The sequence below is a fragment of the Schistocerca cancellata genome, chromosome 3 (genome assembly GCF_023864275.1).
Source record: "Schistocerca cancellata isolate TAMUIC-IGC-003103 chromosome 3, iqSchCanc2.1, whole genome shotgun sequence".
Taxonomy (NCBI): domain Eukaryota; kingdom Metazoa; phylum Arthropoda; class Insecta; order Orthoptera; family Acrididae; genus Schistocerca; species Schistocerca cancellata.
In genome coordinates, this window is record NC_064628.1 from 765,419,140 (window position 1) to 765,443,524 (window position 24,385).

Consider the following 24,385-nt stretch of genomic DNA (forward strand, 5'->3'; position numbering starts at 1 on the left):
AACAAATGTCAATAGATGTGGACGAATGGCGGATAGCAGCAATGGACAGAATACAGTGGAGGAGGAAACTTGTAGATGCGTGCGGTCCACTGGGTCTGATCACGTAGTAGTAGTAGTAGTAGTAATGGACGTTTTCCATTGCAACACACGGAGTTAACCGCGGTCAAATTCCAGGTTAGCTGAACGTGTTCTATTATCCAGCGTTTAACGTTAATCGCTATTAAGCTTTAACCGTGATCACGAGACCCTCGGTTATCGTGCTGTTTAATCGATGTCGGTGCAGTCGGCCGTGAGAGGCAGAAGAGGTCGGTGGCGGGCGTCAGTCTGGCCGTAGTGGCGGTAACCCCGGTCTCCGGAGCGTTATTAATGACGGAAGAGGAGCCAGCTGGCAGCCCGGGCCGCGGCGGTGGCCGCGATCAGGGCATCTCTGCATGGCGAGCAGCGCATACGACTTGCAGATGCGGCCGCTGCGCCGTATCGCCAGCGGCGCTCACCCGCACCCCGACGGTCTCCTAGTCCGCTTTGACTTCCTGGAACATCATCGCCAGACGTTTCGATCCTGGACGCCTCTGGCGAAAGAGAAAAGAACGTGATTTGGAATCCATCCCTTTCCCCTATCCCATTCCCATCATCCTCCTTTCTCCCGACATAAGGTCAAATGGTTCAGATGGCTCTCTCCACTATGGGACTTAACATCTGAGGTCATCAGTGGCCTAGACTTATAACTACACTACTGGCCATTAAAATTGCTACACCAAGAAGAAATGCAGTTGATAAACGGGTATTCACTGGACAAATATATTATACTAGAACTGACATGTGATTACATTTTCACGCACTTTGGGTGCATAGATTCTGAGAAATCAGTACCCAGAACAACCACCTCTGGCCGTAATATCGGCCTTGATACGCCTAGGCATTGAGTCAAACAGAGCTTGGATGGCGTGTACAGGTACAGCTGCCCATGCAGCTTCAACACGATACCACAGTTCATCAAGAGTAGTGACTGGCGTATTGTGACGAGCCAGTTGCTCGGCCACCATTGACCAGACGTTTCCAATTGGTGAGAGATCTGGAGAATGGACTGGACAGGGCAGCAGTTGAACATTTTCTGTATCCAGAAAGGCCCGTACAGAACCTGCAACATGCGGTCGTGCATTGTCCTGCTGAAATGTAGGGTTTCGCAGGGATCAAATGAAGGGTAGAGCCACGGGTCGTAACACATCTGAAATGTAACGTCCACTGTTCAAAGTGCCGTCAATGCGAACAAGAGGTGACCGAGGCGTGTAACCAATGGCACCTCATACCATCACGCCGGGTGATACGCCAGTATGGGGATGACGAATACACGCTTCAAATGTGCGTTCACAGCGATGTCGCCAAACAGTGATGTGACCATCATGATGCTGTAAACAGAACCTGGATTCATCCGAAAAAATGACGTTTTGTCATTCGTGCACCCAGGTTCATCGTTGAGTACACTATCGCAGGCGCTCCTGTCTGTGACGCAGCGTCAAGGGTAACTGCAGCCATGGTCTCTTAGCTGATAGTCCATGCTGCTGCAAACGTCGTCGAACTGTTCGTGCAGATGGTTGTTGTCTTGCAAACGTCCCCATCATTTGATTCAGAGATCGAGACGTGGCTGCACGATCCGTTACAGCCATGCGGATAAGATGCCTGTCATCTCGACTGTTAGTGATACGAGGCCGTTGGCATCCAGCACGGCGTTCCGTATTACCCCCCTGAACGCACGGATTCCATAACAGTCATTGGATCTCGACCAATGCGAGCAGCAATGTCGCGATACGATAAACCACAATCGCGATAAGCTACAATCCGAAATTTATCGAAGTCGGAAACGTGATGGTACGCATTTCTCCTCCTTACACGAGGCATCACAACAACGTTTCACCAGGCAACGCCGGTCAACTGCTGTTTGTGTATGTGAAATCGGTTGGAAACTTTCCTCATGTCAGCACGTTGTAGGCGTCGCCACCGGCGCCAACCTTGTGTGGATGCTCTGAAAAGCTAATCATTTGCATATCACAACATCTTCTTCCTGTCGGTTAAATTTCGCGTCTGTAGCACGTCATCTTCCTGGTGTAGCAATTTTAATGGCCAGTAGTGTACTTACACCTAACTAACCTAAGGACAGCACACACATCCATGCCCGAGGCAGGATTCGAACCTGCGACCGTAGCTGCAGCGCGGTTCCGGACTGAAGCACCTGGAACCGCTCGGCCACAACACCCGGCTGACATAAGGTCGCTGCAGACGAAAATTAGAACAGCCTAACAAGGATGAAAATTTTTCAGTTGCTTGTCGATTGCTTTTTGTTTTTGAATCATCAGTCTTCTATCTGGTTCGCCGTGGTCCGCCTCGAATTCCTCTCTTGTGCTAGTCTCTTCATCTCAGAGTAGCATTTGCCTCCTACTCGTCAATTGCTTGGTGGATATATTCCAATCTCTGTCTACCCCCACAGTTTTTAGCCTCTAGAGCTCCCTCTAGGACCATGGAAATTATGCCCTGTTGTCTTGAAACAAGCTCAATCGTCCTATCCTTCTACATGTCAGTGTTTTACAAATGTTCGTTTCTCGACCGATTCTGCAGAGAGCCTCCCCATGACTTATCCTGTCATTCTACCTAATATTCAACACGCTTCTGTGGCATAGTTTATCAAATGCTTCGATTTTTTCTCTTCCGGTTTTCTCATAGACAGTGGATTGCAGTTATACGGTGCTGTACACGATTCTCAGAAATTTCTTCCTCGGATTAAGGCCGATGTTTGATACTAGCAGACCTCTTGAGCAGGAATGGACTCTTTGCCTGTGCTATTCTGGGTTTTATGCCCTCCTTGCATCGTCAGTGATATTTTATTTTGTTTCGAAGGTAGCAGCATTACTTAACCTCACCTACGTCGTGGTCACCAATGTTTTTGTTTGTATCTAATCTTATTTCTGCTACTCCTAATTACTCGACTGTTCATTCTGTTCAACACGTCATGTAATTATTCTTCACTTTCACTGGGGATAGAAATTTCATCAACGAGTCTTACATTGAAATCGTTTGACCCTGAATTTTAATCCCATTCTTGGAAGTTTCGTTTATTTCTCTCATTGTTTCCTCGATATATAGACTGAACAGTAGGGGCGAAAGACTACATCCCTCCCTTACACCTTTTCTAATATGAGCACTCCGCCTCTGATCTTCCATTCTTATTAAATGCCACACACGCAGTAATTTTTCCTTCATTCATTACGGGAGCTGAATAGTGCAGAAAATCGTTAATACGGTAGGAAGTTGCCTAGCCATGCACTGTACAGTGGCTTCCGAAGTATATATTAACACTACTGGTCATTAAAATTGCTACACCAAGAAGAAATGCAAATGATAAGCTAGAACTGACATGTGATTACATTTTCACGCAATTTAGATCCTGAGAAATCAGTACCCAGAACAACCATCTCTGGGCATTGAGTCAAACAGAGCTTGGATGGCGTGTACAGGTACAGCTGCCCATGCAGCTTCAACACGATACCACAGTTCATCAACAGTGGTGACTGGCGTATTGTGACGAGCCAGCTGCTCGGCCACCAATGACCAGACGTTTTCAATTGGTGAGATCTGGAGAATGTGCTGGCCAGGACAGCAGTCGAACATTTTCTGTTCCAGAAAGGGCCGTACAAGACTTGCAACATGCGGTCGTGCATTATCCTGCTGAAATGTAGGGTTTCGCAGGGATCGAATGAAGGGTAGAGCCACGGGTCGTAACATATCTGAAATGTAACGTCCACTGTTCAAAGTGCCGTCAATGCGAACAACAGGTGACCGAGACGTGTAACCAATGGCACCCCATACCATCACGCTTGGTGATACGCCAGTAAGGCGATGACGAATACATGCTTCCAATGTGCGTTCACCGCGATGTCGCCAAACAGGGATGCAATCATCATGATGCTGTAAACAGAACCTGGATTCATCCGAAAAAATGACGTTTTGTCATTCGTGCACCCAGGTTCGTCGTTGAGTACACCATCGCAGGCGCTCCTGTCTGTGATGCAGCGTCAAGGGTAACCGCAGCCATGGTCTCCGAGCTGATAGTCCATGCTGCTGCAAACGTCGTCGAACTGTTCGTGCAGATGGTTGTTGTCTTGCAAACGTCCCCATCATTTGATTCAGGGATCGAGACGTGGCTGCACGATCCGTTAGAGCCATGCGGGTAAGATGCCTGTCATCTCGACTGCTAGTGATACGAGGCCGTTGGGATCCAGCACGGCGTTCCGTATTACCCCCCTGGACGCTCGGATTCCATAACAGTCATTGGATCTCGACCAATGCGAGCAGCAATGTCGCGATACGAAAAAACCGCAATCGCGATAAGCTACAATCAGAAATTTATCGAAGTCGGAAACGTGATGGTACGCATTTCTCCTCCTTACACGAGGCATCACAACAACGTTTCACCAGGCAACGCCAGTCAACTGCTGTTTGTGTATGAGAAATCGGTTGGAAACTTTCCTCGTGTCAGCACGTTGTAGGTGTCGCCACCGGCGCCAACCTTGTGTGAATGCTCTGAAAAGCTAATCGTTTGCGTATCACAGCATCTTCTTCCTGTCGGTTAATTTTCGCGTCTGTAGCACCTCATCTTCCTGATGTAGCAACTTAAACCTAACTAACCTAAGGACAGCACACACATCCATGCCCGAGGCATGGATTCTAACCTGCGATAGTAGCAGCAGCGCGGTTCAGGACTGAAGCGCCTAGAACCGCTCGGCCACAACGGCCGGCTGAAATAAGGTCGCTGCAGACGAATGCAGGAACAGTCTAACAAGGATGAAAATTTTTCAGTTACTTAATGATTGCTTTTTGTTTTTGAATCATCAGTCTTCTATCTGGTTCGCCGTGGTCCGCCTCGAATTCCTCCCTTGTGCTAGTCTTCTTCTCAGAGTAGCATTTGCCTCCCACTCGTCAATTGCTTGTTAGATATATTCCAATCTCTGTCTTCCCTCACAGTTATTAGCCTCTAGAGCGCCCTCCAGGACCATGGAAATGATGCCCTATTGTCTTGACACAAGCTCAATCGTCCTGTCCTTCTACATGTCAGTGTTTTACAAATGTTCGTTTCTCGACCGATTCTGCAGAGAGCCTCCCCAAGCCTTACCCTGTCATTATACCTAATATTCAACGCACTTCCGTTGCGTCAGATCTCAAATGCTTTTCTTCTTTTCCGGTTTTCTCACGGACAGTTGTTCGCAGCCATACGGTGCTATGCACTATTTTCAGAAATTTCTTTCCCAGATGATGGCCGATGTTTGATACTAGCAGACTTCTCTTGACCAGTAATGGCCTCTTTGCCTGTGCTATTCTGGGTTTTATGCCCTCCTTGCATCGTCAGTTATGTTTCATTTTGTTTGGAAGGTAGCAGCATTACTTAACCTCGCCTACGTCGTGGTCATCAATTTTTTTATGTTTGTCTCTAATCTTATTTCTGCTACTCCTCGTTACTTGACTGTTCATTCTGTTCAACACGTCACGTAATTATTCGTCACTTTCACTGGGGATAGAAAATTCATCAATGAGTCTTACATTGATATCGTTTGACCCTGAATTTTAATCCCACTCTGTCCGCAGCTCGTGGTCTTCCGGTAGCGCTTTCGTTTCCCGCGTACGGGGTCCCGGGTTAGATTCCCGGTGGATCATGGATTTTCTCTGCCTCGTGATGACTGGGTGTTGTGTGTCTTTCATCATTTTTTCATCATCATTGACTCGCAAGTCGCCGAAGTTGCGTCAACTAAAAAGGACTTGCAATACGGCGGCCGAACCTCCCCAAATGGGGCCTCCCGGCCAACAATGCCATAAGATCATTTCATTTCATTTCAATCCCACTCTTGAAAGTTTCATTTATTTCTCTCATTGTTTCCTCGTTGTATAGACTGAACAGTAGGGGCGAAAGACTACATCCCTCCCTTACACCTTTTCTAATATGAGCATTCCGCCTTTGATCTTCCATTCTTATTGAATGCCACACGGGCAGTAATTTTTCCTCCATTCATTACGGGAGTGGAATTGTGCAGACAGTCGTTAATATGGTAAGAAGTTCCCTAGCCATGCACTGTACAGTGGCTTGCGAAGTATATGTTCATATGTCGAATCTTGCATTGCTGCTTTGGGCAAAGTGGCTGTAGGTTTCGTTTGGCAAATCATTCCTCTGACCTTTTTATGAGATTTCGAGTATAGTGGTTGTCTGTGATGGGAGCTTAGGTTATAGAAGGGTCGTCTGTTTCCCTCCACAACACACCCATAACATTGTTATTGATTCAATTAATTTCATTTCAGCGAATTTAATTCAACTGATGTATATCCCCAGGGTAATATAGGCCACGGTCTGCCGTCATATCATTTCTTTGACGGCACTATTGCCGAACCGATAACCTCTAGATGTCTGTACGGGAAACCAGGACAAAGACAAGTGACAATAAATGTTTGGGTCTATCCTAGAGGTGTGTCCAGATGGCGTAATAGATGAATGTGGCTGCTCACTGTAAGCAGGAGACCGGGTTCGAATACTGGTTTGGCACAATGTTTTTTGTCCGTACATATGAATTACAGCGCTAGTGCAACATTTCTGAACGGATTTCACGTCACTGAATTTTACTGATTTCATCCCAATTTCATTTCAGTGAATGTAATCCAGTTGGAGAGAGAATTGTTTTGTACTTGGCGATCGCACCATCTGGCACTTACCTGTCGTCTTTTAGGGCAATCACGTTAATCTGTAAAGCCTATCGTGATGTGAATCCTTCTCATTGGAGACACGAATCTAGTGTCTTATGCACATCTCCAACTCGACTCGACTAGCCGTCAATGTGTATCTGTTATTGCCTTTTTTTAAATAATTGAAACGTTTGGTTAATACTACTTTGTCCAACGTGTTTTCCCACTGAAGGCGCGGTTTGGAACTACTTTGGCGAGGGGTTGCCAGTATACTTGCACTGCACTGATTGGGCTTTGGTGTCTGGTTCACGGTAGTGAAGTCAAGTCTTGCCGACAGTCAAGACTTATGACAGGAAATATTCTGGATCATGTCTGAGGCGTTGAAGGAGATCACTACACACGTCTTTGTGCCTTTGTATTTGTGCTGCATTCAGGGATTTGAGGATCCACCTGGTGGACACATTCCAGAACTTAACGTATTCACGCACTCTGCGGTGCAGACTGCTTCTGGCAAGTCCTATGGCCACTCCCAGTTCCATGAACGAGATGCACCAAATGTCATGAATATGCTTTTTCACTCTTGAAATGTTGCCTGATGTTACCGCAGTCGCTTTCCTTCCAGAACTGGTCCCTTTCTCTATTGACTTGCGGCCTATTTTCCAGCCAGCCATCTAGTTGTATACGGTTTTTCGTGATTGTACATTCTCTCCACACACTGCCATCAACCGCCAGTGAATATCTATAGTGTTAACACCCTCCTAACACAGACATCACGTCGTCCGGTGTTGTTCGCAATGCTCACACTCCATATTGTCCACTCACGTAATGACAGCAGTTGTGAAAATTAGATGTACTGTGCAGGGATTACTCTTCCAGTGATGGCTTACTTTCTTCTTACAGATGAGGCAAAGCCATCCGACGTGAAAACAATGGAACATACAATTTAAACAGCAATGACAGTTAAGACGTCAGTGTGGGAATTGTGTCAGATCGCGTGTTCTACCCAGTTGTGGTTATAAAAAATCCTCGATATAGTGATATGAAAGCCATATTATCCGTGGATGAGTCGATTCGCCTGTGTGATACTTCAATGCAAATTCCTGCCATGTTCCAAGGAAGTGTTCAAGGTCCCTCAGTGTTACTAGCTGATCATACGATCTCTGCTGGGGATTTTCACGAATGGTTTAACTTTAATGAGAAAAAATGCTCTCATCTGCAGGAGCGGACGTTGAAAAATGTAATGTGTACCAGTTAAGTGAACCAGCATACTCTAGACAAGCGGCTAAGCTGCCAGCCATATGTGTACAGATGTAGACTCATTGAACGCACCAAACTCCTTATCCATTGGATGAAATTCTCGCTCACCTATTTGGTGTAGGATCTGCATCTGTACTTGGAAATATGTAGGAACCAGCCATTCTAGATGTAGACACTGAACTATGTTTTTATTTAGGCATGTACTTATATATTACCTGAATTAATAATTTATAAATAAAACAAAATTGTAAGACGCACAAGTGTTTCTTTTTCCTCTCTGTAAAATCCGCTACATGCTAATGTAAATCTATAGTCATCACCATGGCCATATGCATGAAATACCCTCATGACAAGGACTTTGTCGTAAACGACTACTCCCGCAGTGACACTGAAAACGAGATGATGAAGAAGAAGAAGAAGAAGAAGAAGAAGAGGAAGAATGGACCATTCCTGTCCAACAGTATACGAGTCAAATTGTACCTCCATTGGACTGCAGCAGACGAACTTAATTACGATATTGCTAACACATCCTGATGGTATTCGCTTCGAACATGTGTACATATTTTCAAACACATTATTTCAACCCAAATAACAGCTGTTACAGGAGATACTGACCAGCACTGATAGTGTAACACATACGTCATTCAGCAAAAATGGTGATATCCCGCCACCAGAAGGAGTGAAGATGACACTGTGTTCATATTTGGCGATATATCTGTGGAAAACCAGAATCAAATGCTCACATATTTCTCTTTCGCTCATCATATTGGGGCTGATGTCATATATTTGAGCCAAACATACTCTAGGATTCCGAAGCACTTAGTAACGGATAAGACAAACCTTATTATTGCTCTCAAACAATACAGTTTAAAACACACGTAGGTACTGACACGAAGTTGAATGAATTTATAACCATACGTGGAGATTGCTAGAATCACACACAGTATGGGTTTCTGATTATTGATAGAACAATAAAATTGAGTGACAGATGATATAGACGAAAATTCCAGGAGCTCTTTTTAAAAGATAATGCACCAACACATAAAAGTGCCAGTATATTGTATACTATCGACTAGTTCGTACGCATGTCATGCACGTATTCCGAGGAGAGCTATGCGTCATGCCCTGCCTCAGCTGGTGCGGCGTTTATCGTTAAGACGAGCTTTCCTTGCGGCGTAGCGCTCTCTAGTGACAGTGAACAAATTTCTTTTAACGTGTCAGTAAGTGAACTGTAAAGTATTGGTAAGGCGACGATGAGTTCTTTAAAAGATTCTAATCTGTCAGTATTTAACACACTGATAATGTTAGAACTATTTCATTAAATTTTTAAGAAATTACAATTATACGCTAGTGCTGCGTTGGTGTGTTTTCTGGTAGTTTCATGTTATATCACAAAACTGCTCTAATGTCAAAATGTCTGACCTCATTTCTTGGGTCATAACGCACAGAAATTATAACAATTCAGTCAATAGAAAAACATCAATTTGAGTTTCCCGCCATTTTTGGATCAAATCATTGTAGCTAAGATAATTCAGCCATTAGGGTGACACCCATTTGAATTTCCCACCATTTGCTTTCAGTAAATAGCAGAAGAGAAGCAGGGGTGGGGGGTTACAACTTCAAAGTGCACAGTTTGTTTACGTGTCGAATTACGCTTGTGCAGACATAACTTACGAGCACATGTGAACGTTTTGATGATCTACTAATAAAGCAGGCTGCACTTGAACACAGTATCCACCCCACACCCCCCTCAATACTCACAACATGCATGAGAGACCTGTAGATATTACAGAGTATCTCCTAGCAAGAAGTCTCGATGTCGATGGACACTGTTCAGAGTTGATTGAATGGTTTGTGTGACGTTTCCTACCAGTGGAAAGAGAGAACTACGTGTGATGTACAAGGTAAAATCCAGGAAAGAGAGTGAGTAGCAGTTATGATCCCAATTGAAGATTTCCCAAATCCTATCTTACGCTTCAGTGACGTGAAACGTTTACATCTAAATTTAGATTCTACTATGTAGACCTATGGCAGTACTTGATGGACTAGAATGTCTATTTGTCTTTCCTTGGGAATAGATTGGATGGAAACTGATCTGCATCTACTTGTGGAACTCCTGATTTCATCACCAAATCTTGTGAGAAGAACTGAGTTCTTAGACTCCGTGCTGATTTCATGTTTCTGCAACTTCCAAAGCATTTCTTGACTAGAATAGCGACGCCCTTTTGTTTATTGTTTCCCATCCTGGTTATGAAATATGCACATTTTTAATGAAGAATTCAGCATATGTGCCCTACTGAAATTTCATTTTTTTGCTTCAGTTTTAAGTCACCCGCTGATGCTCCGAACGGCTGTGAGTTGATAAAAACTGATTTTTGAATTGTAAAGCACTGCATCACTCATTCATTTTTGCAAATTAATTCGTTAACTGTATGATTCATGCTTGCTCACAAAGGTGCTGAAATATGTCTACAACCTGTTTTCTTCCTGTTGCTGTATCCTCTTTTACAATTTCACTGTTTCATTATCACAAGGTGACTGTTAGTAGGCTATTTGTTCATGTTATACACTACTTTAATGAATTGGGGACTTCCTTGTCTTTCCTTAGTCGTTCCAGAAAAGGTGTATGCAATTATTTATTTGATTTTCAGCCACATACAATACTAAAATGAACAGAGTAAGAATTCGTGAACACAGCAGGGTACAAGTGCAGTCGACTGTCAATGATTCGAACATCAAGATGTTCGAATAATTGAGAGTGCGATTTAATGCGAATTTGACTTATCAAGGTGGCATCAGGGAAAAGTAGAAATAAGGATATAAAGTTGAAAGATAGAACTGTTGTTTCAATAGCGTATGTATGTCTATGTTAAAGGAAGCAGAAAGTAACAACTATAATTCAAAATGAAGTTTAATTTTTACAGCTTAATTTTTTTATTTTAACAGTTAAATGGAAAGACAAACACAAATTTCCGAGGATACATAAGAAATTCCTACATCATTCATTTTTCCATGCTAAACAAACTATTTTATCAACCCTCGTTTTTGTTCCAAAATTCTTCTTAAAATCAAGTCACCGGTATGTCTTTTTTTTTTAAGTTAGTGGCCGGCCAGTGTGGCCGAGCGGTTCTAGTCGCTTCAGTCTGGAACCGCACGACCGCTACGGTCGCAAGTTCGAATCCTGCCTCGGGCATGGATGTGTGTGATGTCCTTAGGTTAGTTAGGTTTAAGTAGTTCTAAATTCTAGGGGACTGCTGACCTGAGATGTTAAGTCCCATAGTGCTCAGAGCCATTTGAACCATTTTTTAAGTTAGTGAGCCACTCTTCACTTGCGGCAAAGGAGGGCAAACGTTTTATCTTCCAGACTAACAACGAATGGCTTGTGTTTTTTAAATGAAATAATGAAATAAATGAATAACCTCCAATAGGGATATTTTATTCTTGACATTGACTCAGCCATTTAAATAAGCATTCTGCAGGTGTCGGGAACACATCGCGCACTGCTTGCTTCCCCATGTTTATGATAACCAAGCTTACCTTTCTGTTTCACGATTGTCGACAGCATGGATGACGCAATTCTGAAATCTTTCATTACATACTAGTTTTTTTCACTCCATATTCTACTCGCTCAATAACCCGCGTTTTCTGCAAAGTCAGCTTTACAGCTGAATTATGTATTGTAGTAAGCTGTGCACTGTTACGAAAACAAAATATATATATAGTTCAGATAATTGTTTCTTCTTTCAGTTTCAACTCTTGGCGACATTCTTTTGTTTTATGTTATTAGTATCAATATGGATGTCACCTTTTTGATTTGACAATCTGAGATTACACACACATGTGATGATATCCGGCAAGCCCAACAAATTAGAGAACAAAGTAAGAAAACATATGCAGAATATATTTTTATTCACTGATCATGAAAGTTAAAATCTGAAATGGATAAATAATCATATCGTTTCAGGAAACCCTGTAGATACAGAAATAAATATGCAACAAAAAATACTCTTAATTGAACACAAAGCTCAGAAATAGGGAGTAAAATTTGAAAAAAGCTTATTGAACTTGGATCTGATATGTAACACTTTTTCTGATTACGGAGCTATGCATCTGATCATGATAATCGGTTTATTGCCTTATTATCATGTCATGTATTTTTTGATGTTGAATGACATGTTAAAAGTTGAACTGAATTTGTTTTGAAAGCTATGATTCTTGTTGTGTTTGACTAACACGTAACCCATAGCCGACATCTGACGAGATGAATGTGGGAAACCTTCCAAAAGAAGTTGACTATTAGAACCTATTCTAAACGATTTACAAAGGAACCATGAAGATCCTTATCTTCGTACTTTGACACATTATCTTGCAGACTTGCCAACTGCACTGCAGAATTCGAAAATACAGGATATAATGGATACGTGTACAGATATTTTTATACAGTATGTGGTATGTTAATATGTGCACGTATCAGTGTGTTGGTTGTTTTTTTCTGTGCGCCGAAAAGTCTTCCCATAAACATGTCACATTATTTACTACCTGACGTTTTCCGCACGGTCGTAACTGCATCACTGATTGTAAGTGGACTACTCCTGTCAGTATAGACTACCCGTTCAGCGTGCACGCATATACACATCAACACCTCATCTGCTGCCCAGGGGAAAATGAGAATTACTGGTCTGCTCTTGCCACACATTCCTGGAGGTTCTAAGCAATGTTAAAACATACTACTCCTAATAGCTATAATTATTAGTCTACAAATGACGCAAATACTGACGTAAAGTTATTCAGTACAGCGTCCTCAGTCACCAATAGAGATATCTGCACTTACGCCCGTTACACCCTGTTTATCGCAACACATTTATATTAGATGTTGACATATTTCTTTTCTTCATAAAAGTTTTTCTTGCTACTGCTAGTCTTTATTTCATATCCTCTTTACTTCTCCCATAGTCACTCATTTTCCTTTCCAAATAGCAAAACTCGTCTGCTACTTTTGCTGTCTCATTTCCTAATCAGATTTCCGCAGCGTCGTCTGACTTAATTCAATGACACTCCATTACTAATTTAGTTTAGATGATTTTGCGCATGAGGTTAAAAGAAGAGACGACACAGTATCAGTCGCAGTGAAACACCGCGTAAAAACTGTACTCCGTTGGATAGGCGTACTAGATGAGCTGTAATCCGTTTCGTGACTTTGCATACAACTCACGGTCTTCTTGCGGCTGTTCTTGAGGAATTTATCTCGCATTACTATCATGTCGGCCACAAGGTGCAAGCCAACTAAAAAGAAATAAATGTTGCAGGAGCACAGGAGAGTCTGCGCTAAGCGCTGCTTGCCGCCACGGTCGCCGACCAACTTGACGATTCTCGAAGGTAAGTGTAACGCAGGCTTTGCTTGCGCATCTTCAGAACTACTCAGTACTCTTAAGTAATGCATGCCATTCACTACGAAGACTACGTTATCTACGGAAGACCAATATTTGGCGCTCATATTTGTTATAAATACGTAAACTTACAGTAGTCTGTATTTCCCTTTCGCAGTATACAGTATGATGTCAAAAGTATCCGGACACCCCCAAAAACATACGTTTTCCATATGTGCATTGTGCTGCCACCTACTGACAGGTACTCCCTATCAGCGACCTTAGTAGTCATTAGACATCGTGAGAAAGCAGATTGGGGCGCTCCGCGGAACTCACGGACTTCGAACGTGGTCAGGTGATTGGGTGCCACTTGTGTCATACGTTTATACGCGTGATTTCCACACTCCTAAACATCTGTAGGTCCACTGTTTCCGATGTGATAGTGAAGTGGAAGCGTGAAGGGACACGTGCAACATAAGAGCGTACAGGCCGACCTCGTGTGTTGACTGACATAGACCGCCGACAGTTGAAGAGGGTCGTAATGTGTAATAGGCAGACATCTATCCAGACCATCACACAGGAATTCCTGACTGCATCAAGATCCACTGCAAGTACTATGACAGTTACGCGGGAGATGAGAAAACTTGGCTTTCATGGTCGAGCGGCTGCTCATAAGCCACACATCACGTCGGTACATGTCAAACGACGCCTCGCTTGGTGTAAGGAGCGTAAACATTGGACGATTGAACAGTGGAAAAACGGAATGACGAATCACAGTACACAATGTGGAGATCCGATGGCAGGATGTGGGTATGGCGAATGCCCAGTGAATGTCATCTGCCAGCGTGTGTAGTGCCAACAGAAAATTTCGGAGGCGGTGGTGTTATAGTGTGGTCTTGTTTTTCATGGAGGAGGCTTGCACCCCTTGTTGTTTTGCGTGGCACTATCGCAGCACAGGCCTACGTTGATGTTTTAAGCACCTTCTTGCTTCCCATTGTTGAAGAGCAATTCAGGGATGGCGATTGCATCTTTCAACACTATCGAGCATCTGTTCATAATGCACAGCCTGTGGCGGAGTGGTTACACGACAGTAACATCCTTGTAATGGACTGGCCTACACAGAATCCTGACCTGAATCCTACAGAACACCTTTGGGATGTTTTGGAACGCCGATTTTGTGCCAGGCCTCACTGGCCGACATCGGTACCTCTCCTCAGTGCAGCGCTCCGTGAAGATTTGGCTGCCAGTCCCCAAGAAACCTTCCAGCAAGTGATTGAACGTATGCCTGCGAAAATGGAAGCTGTCATCAAGGCTAAGGGTGGGCCAACACCATACTGAATTCCAGCATTACCGATAAGGGGCGCCACGAACTTGTAGGTCATTTTCAGCCAAGTGTCCACATACTTTTGATCACATAGCATATCAGATATTTGTTGACTCAGGCGGCTGTGGCGTTTATTGAAGCAGTGTGAGGAAATAATGTTTTTGTTAATAACTCAGCTGTTGTTAATAACACAACTGACAAACAATTCTAAGTAGAGAGGAACAAGAAATAATCACATACGGAACGGAACAGGTTTAAAGTGTTAATGTCTTAAATGACAATCCAACAAATATATGGTTGTATTACTTTTATGAACTAAGTATAAAAAGAGTTATTTACGTTTGGTATCTTCACGATAAAGTACTTTTATCATTTTTGTATTCACAAAGAAAATTCAGCAGACAATCAGACACAATTATTTGTCGAGACGCTTGTCATGCTCACTATAGTTGGAACAACAAATTTTTTCGTAAAATTCCTATCAATAAAGATAAATTATTTCCGTATAGGATGACGTTTGCTACGAAACCTTTCTGTGGACATTCGGAACATTACATACCGGTGCATCATACATTAAATACATGTGTGTATGTTCCTGTCACTAATAATGCCCCACCTTAGATAACGAGACTGAACACGCTTTAAATAGTGGTAAACTCCAGCGTGGAGGCATAACAAACGATTAAATGTTTCAGGGGCTCGAAGGTACTGAAATGAACAATGCATCTGCGGCGCGTTAGGTAGTAAAAAGTTGTCTGCCGGATGCACCGACGTGGATTGTTCATCTCAATACCTTCGAGCGCCTGAAACATTTACTCCTGAAGGTTGTTTCCTTAACGCAAAATATTTACTTTACTATCCTCTACCGTCTGTAAAATGCTTTTCCCAAGCTTTTAAGATACCCAGTGTACATAATACCATTCAACCGATTTCACAGGACTAAATAAATTCATATATGAAGGTGATACCATTGGTGATCTTGCAGCTCTCGAAGAATGAAATTACAATGAAATCTAGACCATTAGCTGCTTACAGGCGTTGATAAATATGAACGGGTACAGTTGAAAATATGTGCTCCGACTGGTGGGGCCTTCTGCTTACATGGCAGACGCTGTGGAACGTCCCCTTAGAACAATTATACATGACTGTGCTTAAACTGACACACAATATTTTTTGTGCAACGGAATCTGACTTTCAAAAATCCCTACAAAAGAATGGCCCTGACTAACATTAACCTATACGTTTCACAAATCACTTACCTCACAAAAATCTTGGTTACTCGAACTACTGCAATACAGCGAGCGCCACTACTGCCAGCTAAATAAAAGATTCAAACTACGGAAGGTACTAACTACTGATAGGCATAGTTAGCAAATGAAAGATTTTAATAGAGAACAAACAATGTCATCAAAAGTCATAATATATATAGCAGTTCATGGCATCCAGGCTTACAAATTTCAAAACTCCGCCATTTCTCTCCCCACATCCACCACTGCTGGCGGCTCACCTCCAACTGCGCAACGCTACGCGTTGTTATCAGCCAACAGCCCAACACTACAATAGCGAATATTACAACAATGCCACCAAGCCACAGACTGCACACAGCACAGCCAGTGATTTTCATACAGAGCGCTACGTGGCGTTACCAATATAAAAGCCTAGACAGCCTACTTACATAGCCCCCATGCTCCCCACAAAAAATTTTACAAATTGTTTTGGGCAGTGGCCAATACAGATTTGAACAAATTTTTCATAATTACAATAACAAAGATATCAAATGCACACACTTATTGATACACTGTTGGTCAAAAGCTCACAGTCCATAAAGACAGTCCTGATCGTTCATCACAGTAAAATTTCAGTGTTTTTCTCGAAGTCTGAGCAGTAGAAGAAAATACACACGGAAGTAGTGGATTTCCATGCAGTCTTGAAGAAGTAGTGTTTCCTTCCAACAGAAAGACAGTGCTGATTCTTGACATGCAGACAGGTAATGGTCCACAACAGAGCAAACCCACAGCAGAGTCAGTCGAAGTTTTGAAGAATATTGGTAGGTAGGTCATCACAGAGCAGACCCACTGCAGTCCTTGTAGAAATAATGGTATTGGTGAATCATCAAAGGTGTAGACCCACTGTAGTCCCTGTAGAGATGGCTAGCAGCCATCCGTTGCGACTATGCAGGTGCACAATCACCATCGAAGAGTCTTGCGGAGAATATAGCAAGTCCATAAACCATCACTTATGCACGCACAAAGTTTTTGGAATTGTCCTTAGAAGTCTTGCAGATAATATAGCAAGTCCATAAACCACCACTTGTGCACTCACCAAGTTTTTGGAATTGTCCTTAGAACTAGCAATGCTGTTAATCAGTCCCTTGCTGAATTGTTAACACACGCCCAAACACTAACAGTCCTCTTTTTTTCACATCTTGTGCGCATACTATGACTAACAGAAATATGTGCAGTGAAATGAATGCTTACAAGTTATTTAATTTGATGATCTGGTGTCAATTACAATTTTATAACATGAGAATACAATAACAAAGGTACAAAATACATCATTAAAGATCATAACAATACAGATAAATATGTAGTAGTACAGGCTTTACAGAAGAATAGAAATAAACAGATACATCAGTGTTACAGGAATTATGACATAAGTGAATATATAAAATAATGAGAATAGTTTTCGAAACATTAATTTCACACATGAGCATTTAAACAGAACAGAATAAATAATGTCTAAACATCTTTACAAAGTAAATAACATAGTATTAGAAAAATTCTACAACATAAATCTTATTAGCTAAACACATAAAGACAGGAAAAAGACAAATACACAAGGATACATAAACACATAGCGGAATAATACAAAAGGAAAGATGGGGTTCGTTTTCAGGGTAACATTTGGTACTGCAGTCCAACCTAAAACTTCATTCCACAGATCTTTCATCTTATTTCAACATTTGTTTCCACCAAAAAAATCCAACCCAAGCATGCTTTCTGTATTTATATGTTCACATATTTATTACCTCATTATTTATTTTCCATTATCTTACCTCATCATTTATTTCCAAGAAAATCCTACCTTACCCTGTTGTTCCTAAACCCTACTTTTTTGTTCATATCCTCTTTCAAAGTACTTTTTTGGCCAAACCATTTTCTTATAGCTTCTCAATGAATTTCTTCCAATTCATCAACAGTCGTTCTCTCATATAGCCTACCCCCTCTTAAGCTAACTTAAATCTACTGAGCTCAGATGCTAAACTAAGGGACAAGGCAATGCAGCAACACAAAACAATTAACACAAACAGCAAGACCAAAAAAATGCAAATTGGCAAAGCAAGCAGCAGTAAATGTAATAACTTATATCTAAACATGACAAAGCTCAAGCAGAAAAAATATTACAGTAAAAATGGCCATGTTTAATACCTGTCACATCTTAACACTAGAGTGATACATCACCAGAACTTACTCTAGCAGACAAGTTACCAAATCGTAAAAAAATTATTTATGCAGTTCCTGTGAAGGGAAATTATTATTTGTGCTCTCTTTTCTAAGAAAGTACATCATAAACGTATTCTTTACTGGGTCTGTAGACAGAAAATAGTAATATTAGTACATCTATTAAATTTTATTTTAACCAATGCTGCAGTGCAGCTAGGAACTAGATATTAAACGAAATGAGCAAATATATATATATAAAGCAACATATGAAACGTCATTCACTAGGCAAATGGCGTCTCCAAAGGCCAAAAAAATCTCTCAACTAGAAAGACAGTAGTCATAATCAGGTGTATAGACATAAAATATTTCTTGTCATTTCATTAGCCATTTCAGTAACTGTCATAAATTAAGAGCTCCACAGTGTAATCATATGTTTTCAAGTTTGGGCATGTCGTATTTGCGATGCTTTCTACAAAGGAATGTCAATAGCGAGGATAATGGCCTCTTTTTTTTTTCTCCGCCAAATGGCTTTCTTTTGTCAGACGACTATCTCTCAGCTGGACGCCCAAAACACATTAAGTTAAGGTCACTTACCTTTCTTACCGAAATATTTACGACAGCAGTTTCCGCTACAGTGACAGTCTCATATAAAAACTTCACAGGTCAAGAATTTGCGTTACAAATGTGTAGAAACAAAATCCTATAAATATAACAGAGTCCAACAAATTTTCGCCGGCATTGTGATACATTCACGCAAATACACACATTTCATAACTCTTAAACAGTTCACGAAGTACAGACGAAATACAATTTCGTGAGTGTGAAGTTATCCAACGGTGTAATTACGTAAACATCTGTCACTGATGTAGTAAAAGTTGTATAAGCCAATACCATATTAGCTAGGGCTCCTTGTGCTTGCCAAACACATGGTACACAAAGTAAGTGTGTACTCCCCTGAGGATTAATGTAATTATACCCTCAGGTGTTACAGATTACAGCAATGGAATGAAATGTATCACGGAAAACTTTCTTTGTAATTCAAAAATCTTGAAAAATAAATGGTTTAAGTACAAAATTAATCACTCAAATGTGTGTCCTGTAGCGCTAAATGTGCGTCTTGCTGTAAGATAATTCTGTGGAAGTGTTGTAGTTGTCGTCCTCTGTAAGCAAAGTTCTGCTGAAGTCAATGTACTTAACTCATCATAAACGAAAGTGAAATGCTTTGCGTATAGATATCGTAGTTATTACGTACCTTACCATGATCTAGAAAGTACTATAATGTGACGTATTGTTGTTCTACGAAAAAGGATGTCTCATTGTAGCTATACCACAAAAGTTACTACTAAAACATGTTTTACTTTCCAGAATAATACAGAAAAACTGTGCAGATATAAAACAGATACACCGCAAAAGCAACAATGTAAATTGTGTCACATATTAGTAGCATTGTGATATAATCGTGTAGCTATCAAAGAAACCAAATGCTAAGTCATCTTTAATCTCACCGAATGTACTTCAAATAAAGAGTATCTTTTCAAGTAAACCAAAATGTTTCATTAAAATCTCATTAGCAGTATAAGTTCTAAGTATGTAAACCTGATAGTCGTTATGTAATCGTGCAACTTGTTGCAAGAATGTACAAACAACAACACTGTGTCGTCTGTTCACTACAACAATGCATTCGTAATTACTGTCTAAATAAGTTGCCCAGGTTCGTGACTGGATATTTAACTTCAAACATTGTTGCATGGTAACAGTTTCTTAAGTCTGACAAAGCATACTAGAAATGTGAAGTGAAAAGTTTTATGGCAAAGACAAAGTTAAAAAGCAGATTGTCTCTCAAGAAACGGTTTTACATGTGAAATGTGGTGCAATCCTTTACCCTTTCTAGTACGCAGAGTTTCAACTTCAAAGCAATTATCATGTTTTATACGTCGGTAACGAATGCTAAAATTTTTCTCAACGTTAGCGTCTTTGTTATTTTTCGCTGAACCAGCCGGCGCACGTGGCTGCCTGCTGCCTGCGGTGCAAGTCATTGTCTGTCTCTTTGTTGGCGCGCGTCGTTATTGGGATTAGGAGACCTAACTTCTACAAATTCACCTTGTCGAGAGGGCCCTGCCCTGTTTGAATCCCACCATTTCTGATGCAATTCAGGTCTGTCGTTACGATTATATCGTCTGTCGTCATGTCGGTAGTTCCTGTAGTTTCTTTCTTGTTGGTTAAGTGGTGGAGAATTTCTCCCTGAATTATAACTTCACGTTGGACCATTGCGTCTGAAGTTATTCTGTCTCCTGTAATAATAATTGTTTTGGTTCCCATATTGTCTGTTTCTGTGGTTGTCTCTGTGATAGTCATCACTATGGAAATGCGATCTTTCTCTGTAATTATTTTTTCTCTGCCAACGGTTGTTATACAGGTGGTGTCTGTTTTGGTCACGATTTGTGTTGTGAGAATAGCCTTTTCATGTCCAGTTATTATATCTTTCATCGCGGAATTGCGACGGATGTGACCTGTAATTGTTGTGTTCCTGTTGTCAGTGTCAATTTCTAATTCTTGTAAGGGTCCCTGAAAAGCTTCAATGTCGTCTTTGCAACTTCCTGCCAAAATAATATGTCGTAAATGTTCAGGTAATTTGATTAAGCAAATGCGGATGAGTTCTGAGGGGCTGTATGGGTTTGACATGTCTTCAAAATATTTAACAAGACTGGAAAATTCAGATTGCTCCAAATGTTTCATCATTATGATGCTATGTTTTACTCGGTCTTGTGTAGCTTGAGACCAATATGCTGAGAGGAAGGCAAGATAAAATTCTCCTTCACTGTGGCAATCGTGAATGACCGATCACATTCTTACAGCTGGTTCATTCTCTAAATAGCCACACATAAATTCTAATCTGTGCTCTAATGACCAGTTGGGAGGAAAACAATGAGAGAATTGATGAAGCCACGCTTGTGGATGAATGTCGTTGCCGGAATTCTTAAATGTTTTGAATTTACTTGTAGTAATAAACAGCTTATGGTCAAAATCATCATGTCGGTGAGTCGCATGTCGTTCACTGTTACGTCGTTTAGGCGGTTCCATCTCAAGATTCGGTGTACCTTGCCAATTTCTTTCATAATTTCCGAAGTGCCGTGTGTTATTATTTAATGGCTGTTCCGTATTTCTATTCCCTGTTCCCGTATTGGAGTGCGAGTGTCCTCTAAAATATGTAATTCCTATATTACCTGTGTCAACTGATCTTGTACTTCCCGGATTTCTCTTTGGTGTTGCGTATTAATTTGATTCTGATTTTGTTTGAATTTCCTAATTTCTGTATCATTTGTGTCATTCAGATTATCATCTACCTTCGTAGATAAATTATTTAGCTGATCCGAAAGTTCAACTACTTTCTCTGATAATGAACTAATTTCCTCCATGTGTCTTCCTGAACCAATTTACATAGTATCTACTGTGTCCTTTAAGTTTTCCTGAGTTTTTGCAAGTTGGGTAACCGAATCGGTAGATGCAAGTGAGTCAATTTTAGCTTGCAAGGTGTCGTGATTTTCATGAACTATAGTTTGCAGTTCCTTTATGGCTGCTTCGAGATTCTGTAATGCATCTTCATGACGCGAAAAAATAGGTTGGAAATGCTCACAAATTTGTGTTTTTACGTCATTACAGACTTTTTGACATTTCGATTCGATTTTATGTAACTCAGTAGTTAAATCTTCACGTGTTTGTTCAAGTGTGGTGTCTAAATTTGAAGATTTTGTTCCATTGCGTCTAACTGTTGCTGTGTTTGTTTCTGGTGTTGTTCCATTGTGTCTAACTTTTGAAGATTTTGTTCCATTGTGTCTAACTTTTGAAGATTTTGTTCCATTGTGTCTAACTTTTGAAGCTTTTGCTCTGTTTGTCTCTGGTTTTGTTGCATTAATTGCAATAATAATGTATTAGTGTCTGGAATCTGTTTCTCTATGCTTTTTGGCAGTGCATTTTCACCGGCAACATTCACATTTTGACAAGCAGAAAATGTGTCTTGACTCATTTGAGAAAACGGTGAGGACCCAAAACCTGAGTCAACAGTATTTGCAATATTGTGTTCTGTCATTTCGGATTCCTGAGGCGAGCTGTTGCCGACCGATCGATCGATAATGCTTCCCTGTTCACTATTTGTTTCACTGTCTACACCATTATTTGCCGCCCGCTCCATTTCCCTATGCACAATTACCAAATTACTACTTCGAATGTCTGTTAATTCATTACACAGTGGTGCTCGTCGTCACTATTATTTCTCAGTTTACTTTGGAGCCTAGTGTTACGTTTCTCACACGCCATTATTGTCACAATATTTCATACGATAACACAGAAAAGCACAATTTGAAGAGCAAAAACAAGAGAACACATTAACATAGCACTGAAAATAATATCTAGTTAATTGCAAGCGCAGCTGCGAAACACTTGGTGCAAATCTACATGCATGCCACAACCGTTTTACTGTACAACAATGAAAGACTGCAACTACAAAGGAGATTCTCTCTACAATTACGCGCTAGCAATAAACAAAAACTACAAGAAAAAATCAGAAGATTCCAGTGAGGTATCCCCGGCTAAGGGTCGACGTATGAAATGTCCCCTTAGAACAATTATACATGACTGTGCTTAAACTGACACAGAATATTTTTAGCGCAACGCAATCTGACTTTCAAAAATCCCTACAAAAGAATGGCCCTGACTAAGATTAACCTATACGTTTCACAAATCACTTACCTCACAAAAATCTTGGTTACTCGAACTACTGTAATACAGCGAGCGCCACTACTGCCAGCTAAATAAAAGATTCAAACTACGGAAGGCACTAACTACTGATAGGCATAGTTAGCAAATGAAAGATATTAATAGAGAACAAACAATGTATTTACCTTAATAGTCATGAAAAGTCATAATATATATAGCAGTTCATGACATCCAGTCTTACAAATTTCAAAACTCCGCCATTTCTCTCCCCACATTCACCACTGCTGGTGGCTCACCTCCAACTGCGCAACGCTACGCGCTGTTAACAGCCAACAGCCCAACATACAATAGCGAATATTACAACAATGCCACCCAGCCACAGACTGCACACAGCACAGCCAGTGATTTTCATACAGAGCGCTACGTGGCGTTACCAATATAAAAACCTAGACAGCCAAATTACAGCTGTATCCGAGTGAGCTATCGTGTACACAGAGGACACTGCGACTGCAGGGACTTATCTCTGGCACGCTCCCCGTGAGACCCACATTTCCAACTTAACTGTCCACACACTACATTTGTCGTGCTCCAGCCCACTATACTCATTACTCGAGGCAGACAATCTACCGACATGTCCGAAAGAACAGATACCATCTTCGTGCACAAGGCTTACAAGCCAATGATCTTCTTCAGTGCGGATGCACTTACATTGCTCAAACTCTTACAGGTATTGGAAGACTGAGTGCTGCAAGTAATGAGTGTAGTGGGCAGGGGCACTACAAATGTAATGTGTGGACAGTAAGTAATGTGGGTGTTGTGTACATAGTTCCGCGTAGTCAGCGCGTACACAACTTTCCCACTAGAGCGCGCCCTGCTAAGCACAACAGCGCAGGCGCAGCGCTCGTCCGTCTTCGCACTACAAGATGGCGCTGCCTTAGAGACGGACCAAATTCTGCTTCCGCCGATACGCGTATTAATATGTAACGCACCCAATGAGATTGCTGCTAACGTAGAACGTTTTCTCCTCATGGATCACACTCGCGCAGTGATACCTGAACGCTCGAGGTATTATAATGAGTGTACAGACCTCCAATTAGTCAGTCTGCATTTGTCTGCAACAGTCTGTACGAGTTCTACATTTGTCTGTACCAGTCTATAGTCAAGTTTCTGTCTGCGCCTAATAAGATTACCATATTCCTGTACATAGCCATGAAGATAAATGTATAGACACTTTTGTCAGGTATCAGAGATTTATGTGAGAATAAGATTAACGTACCCATACCAAAGGAACTTCAGATTGTCAATTGTAAATAGCATCCAGAACCAAGTTAAGTAATTTTTATGCTTGTTATTATTTTAATAAATGTGCGTGAAAATTAATCAAGTTCTGTTTAAAGTTGGTCACCGGCAATCTGCTACTCTAAGCGTGCAAGTGGCATTTCTATCGTCTGACCTAACGGCAGAAGATAAACACGCCACGATAAGACCACGAGACATATTGCTGACACTCGCCTACTTCAAAAATGGTTCAAATGGCTCTGAGCACTATGGGACTTAACATGTGAGGT

General features: G+C 41.4%; 1 protein-coding gene across 1 annotated transcript in view; it reads left to right on the plus strand.

Annotated features, from left to right (window-relative positions):
* The window catches only part of LOC126175796 (uncharacterized), a 314,318-nt gene that overhangs the window by 54,268 nt on the left and 235,665 nt on the right, over nt 1-24,385 (plus strand). Inside the window, exon 2 of the mRNA XM_049922776.1 lies at nt 13,278-13,347. Coding sequence (XP_049778733.1) covers nt 13,278-13,347 — 70 coding nt within the window. The remainder of the gene's footprint in view (nt 1-13,277; nt 13,348-24,385) is intronic.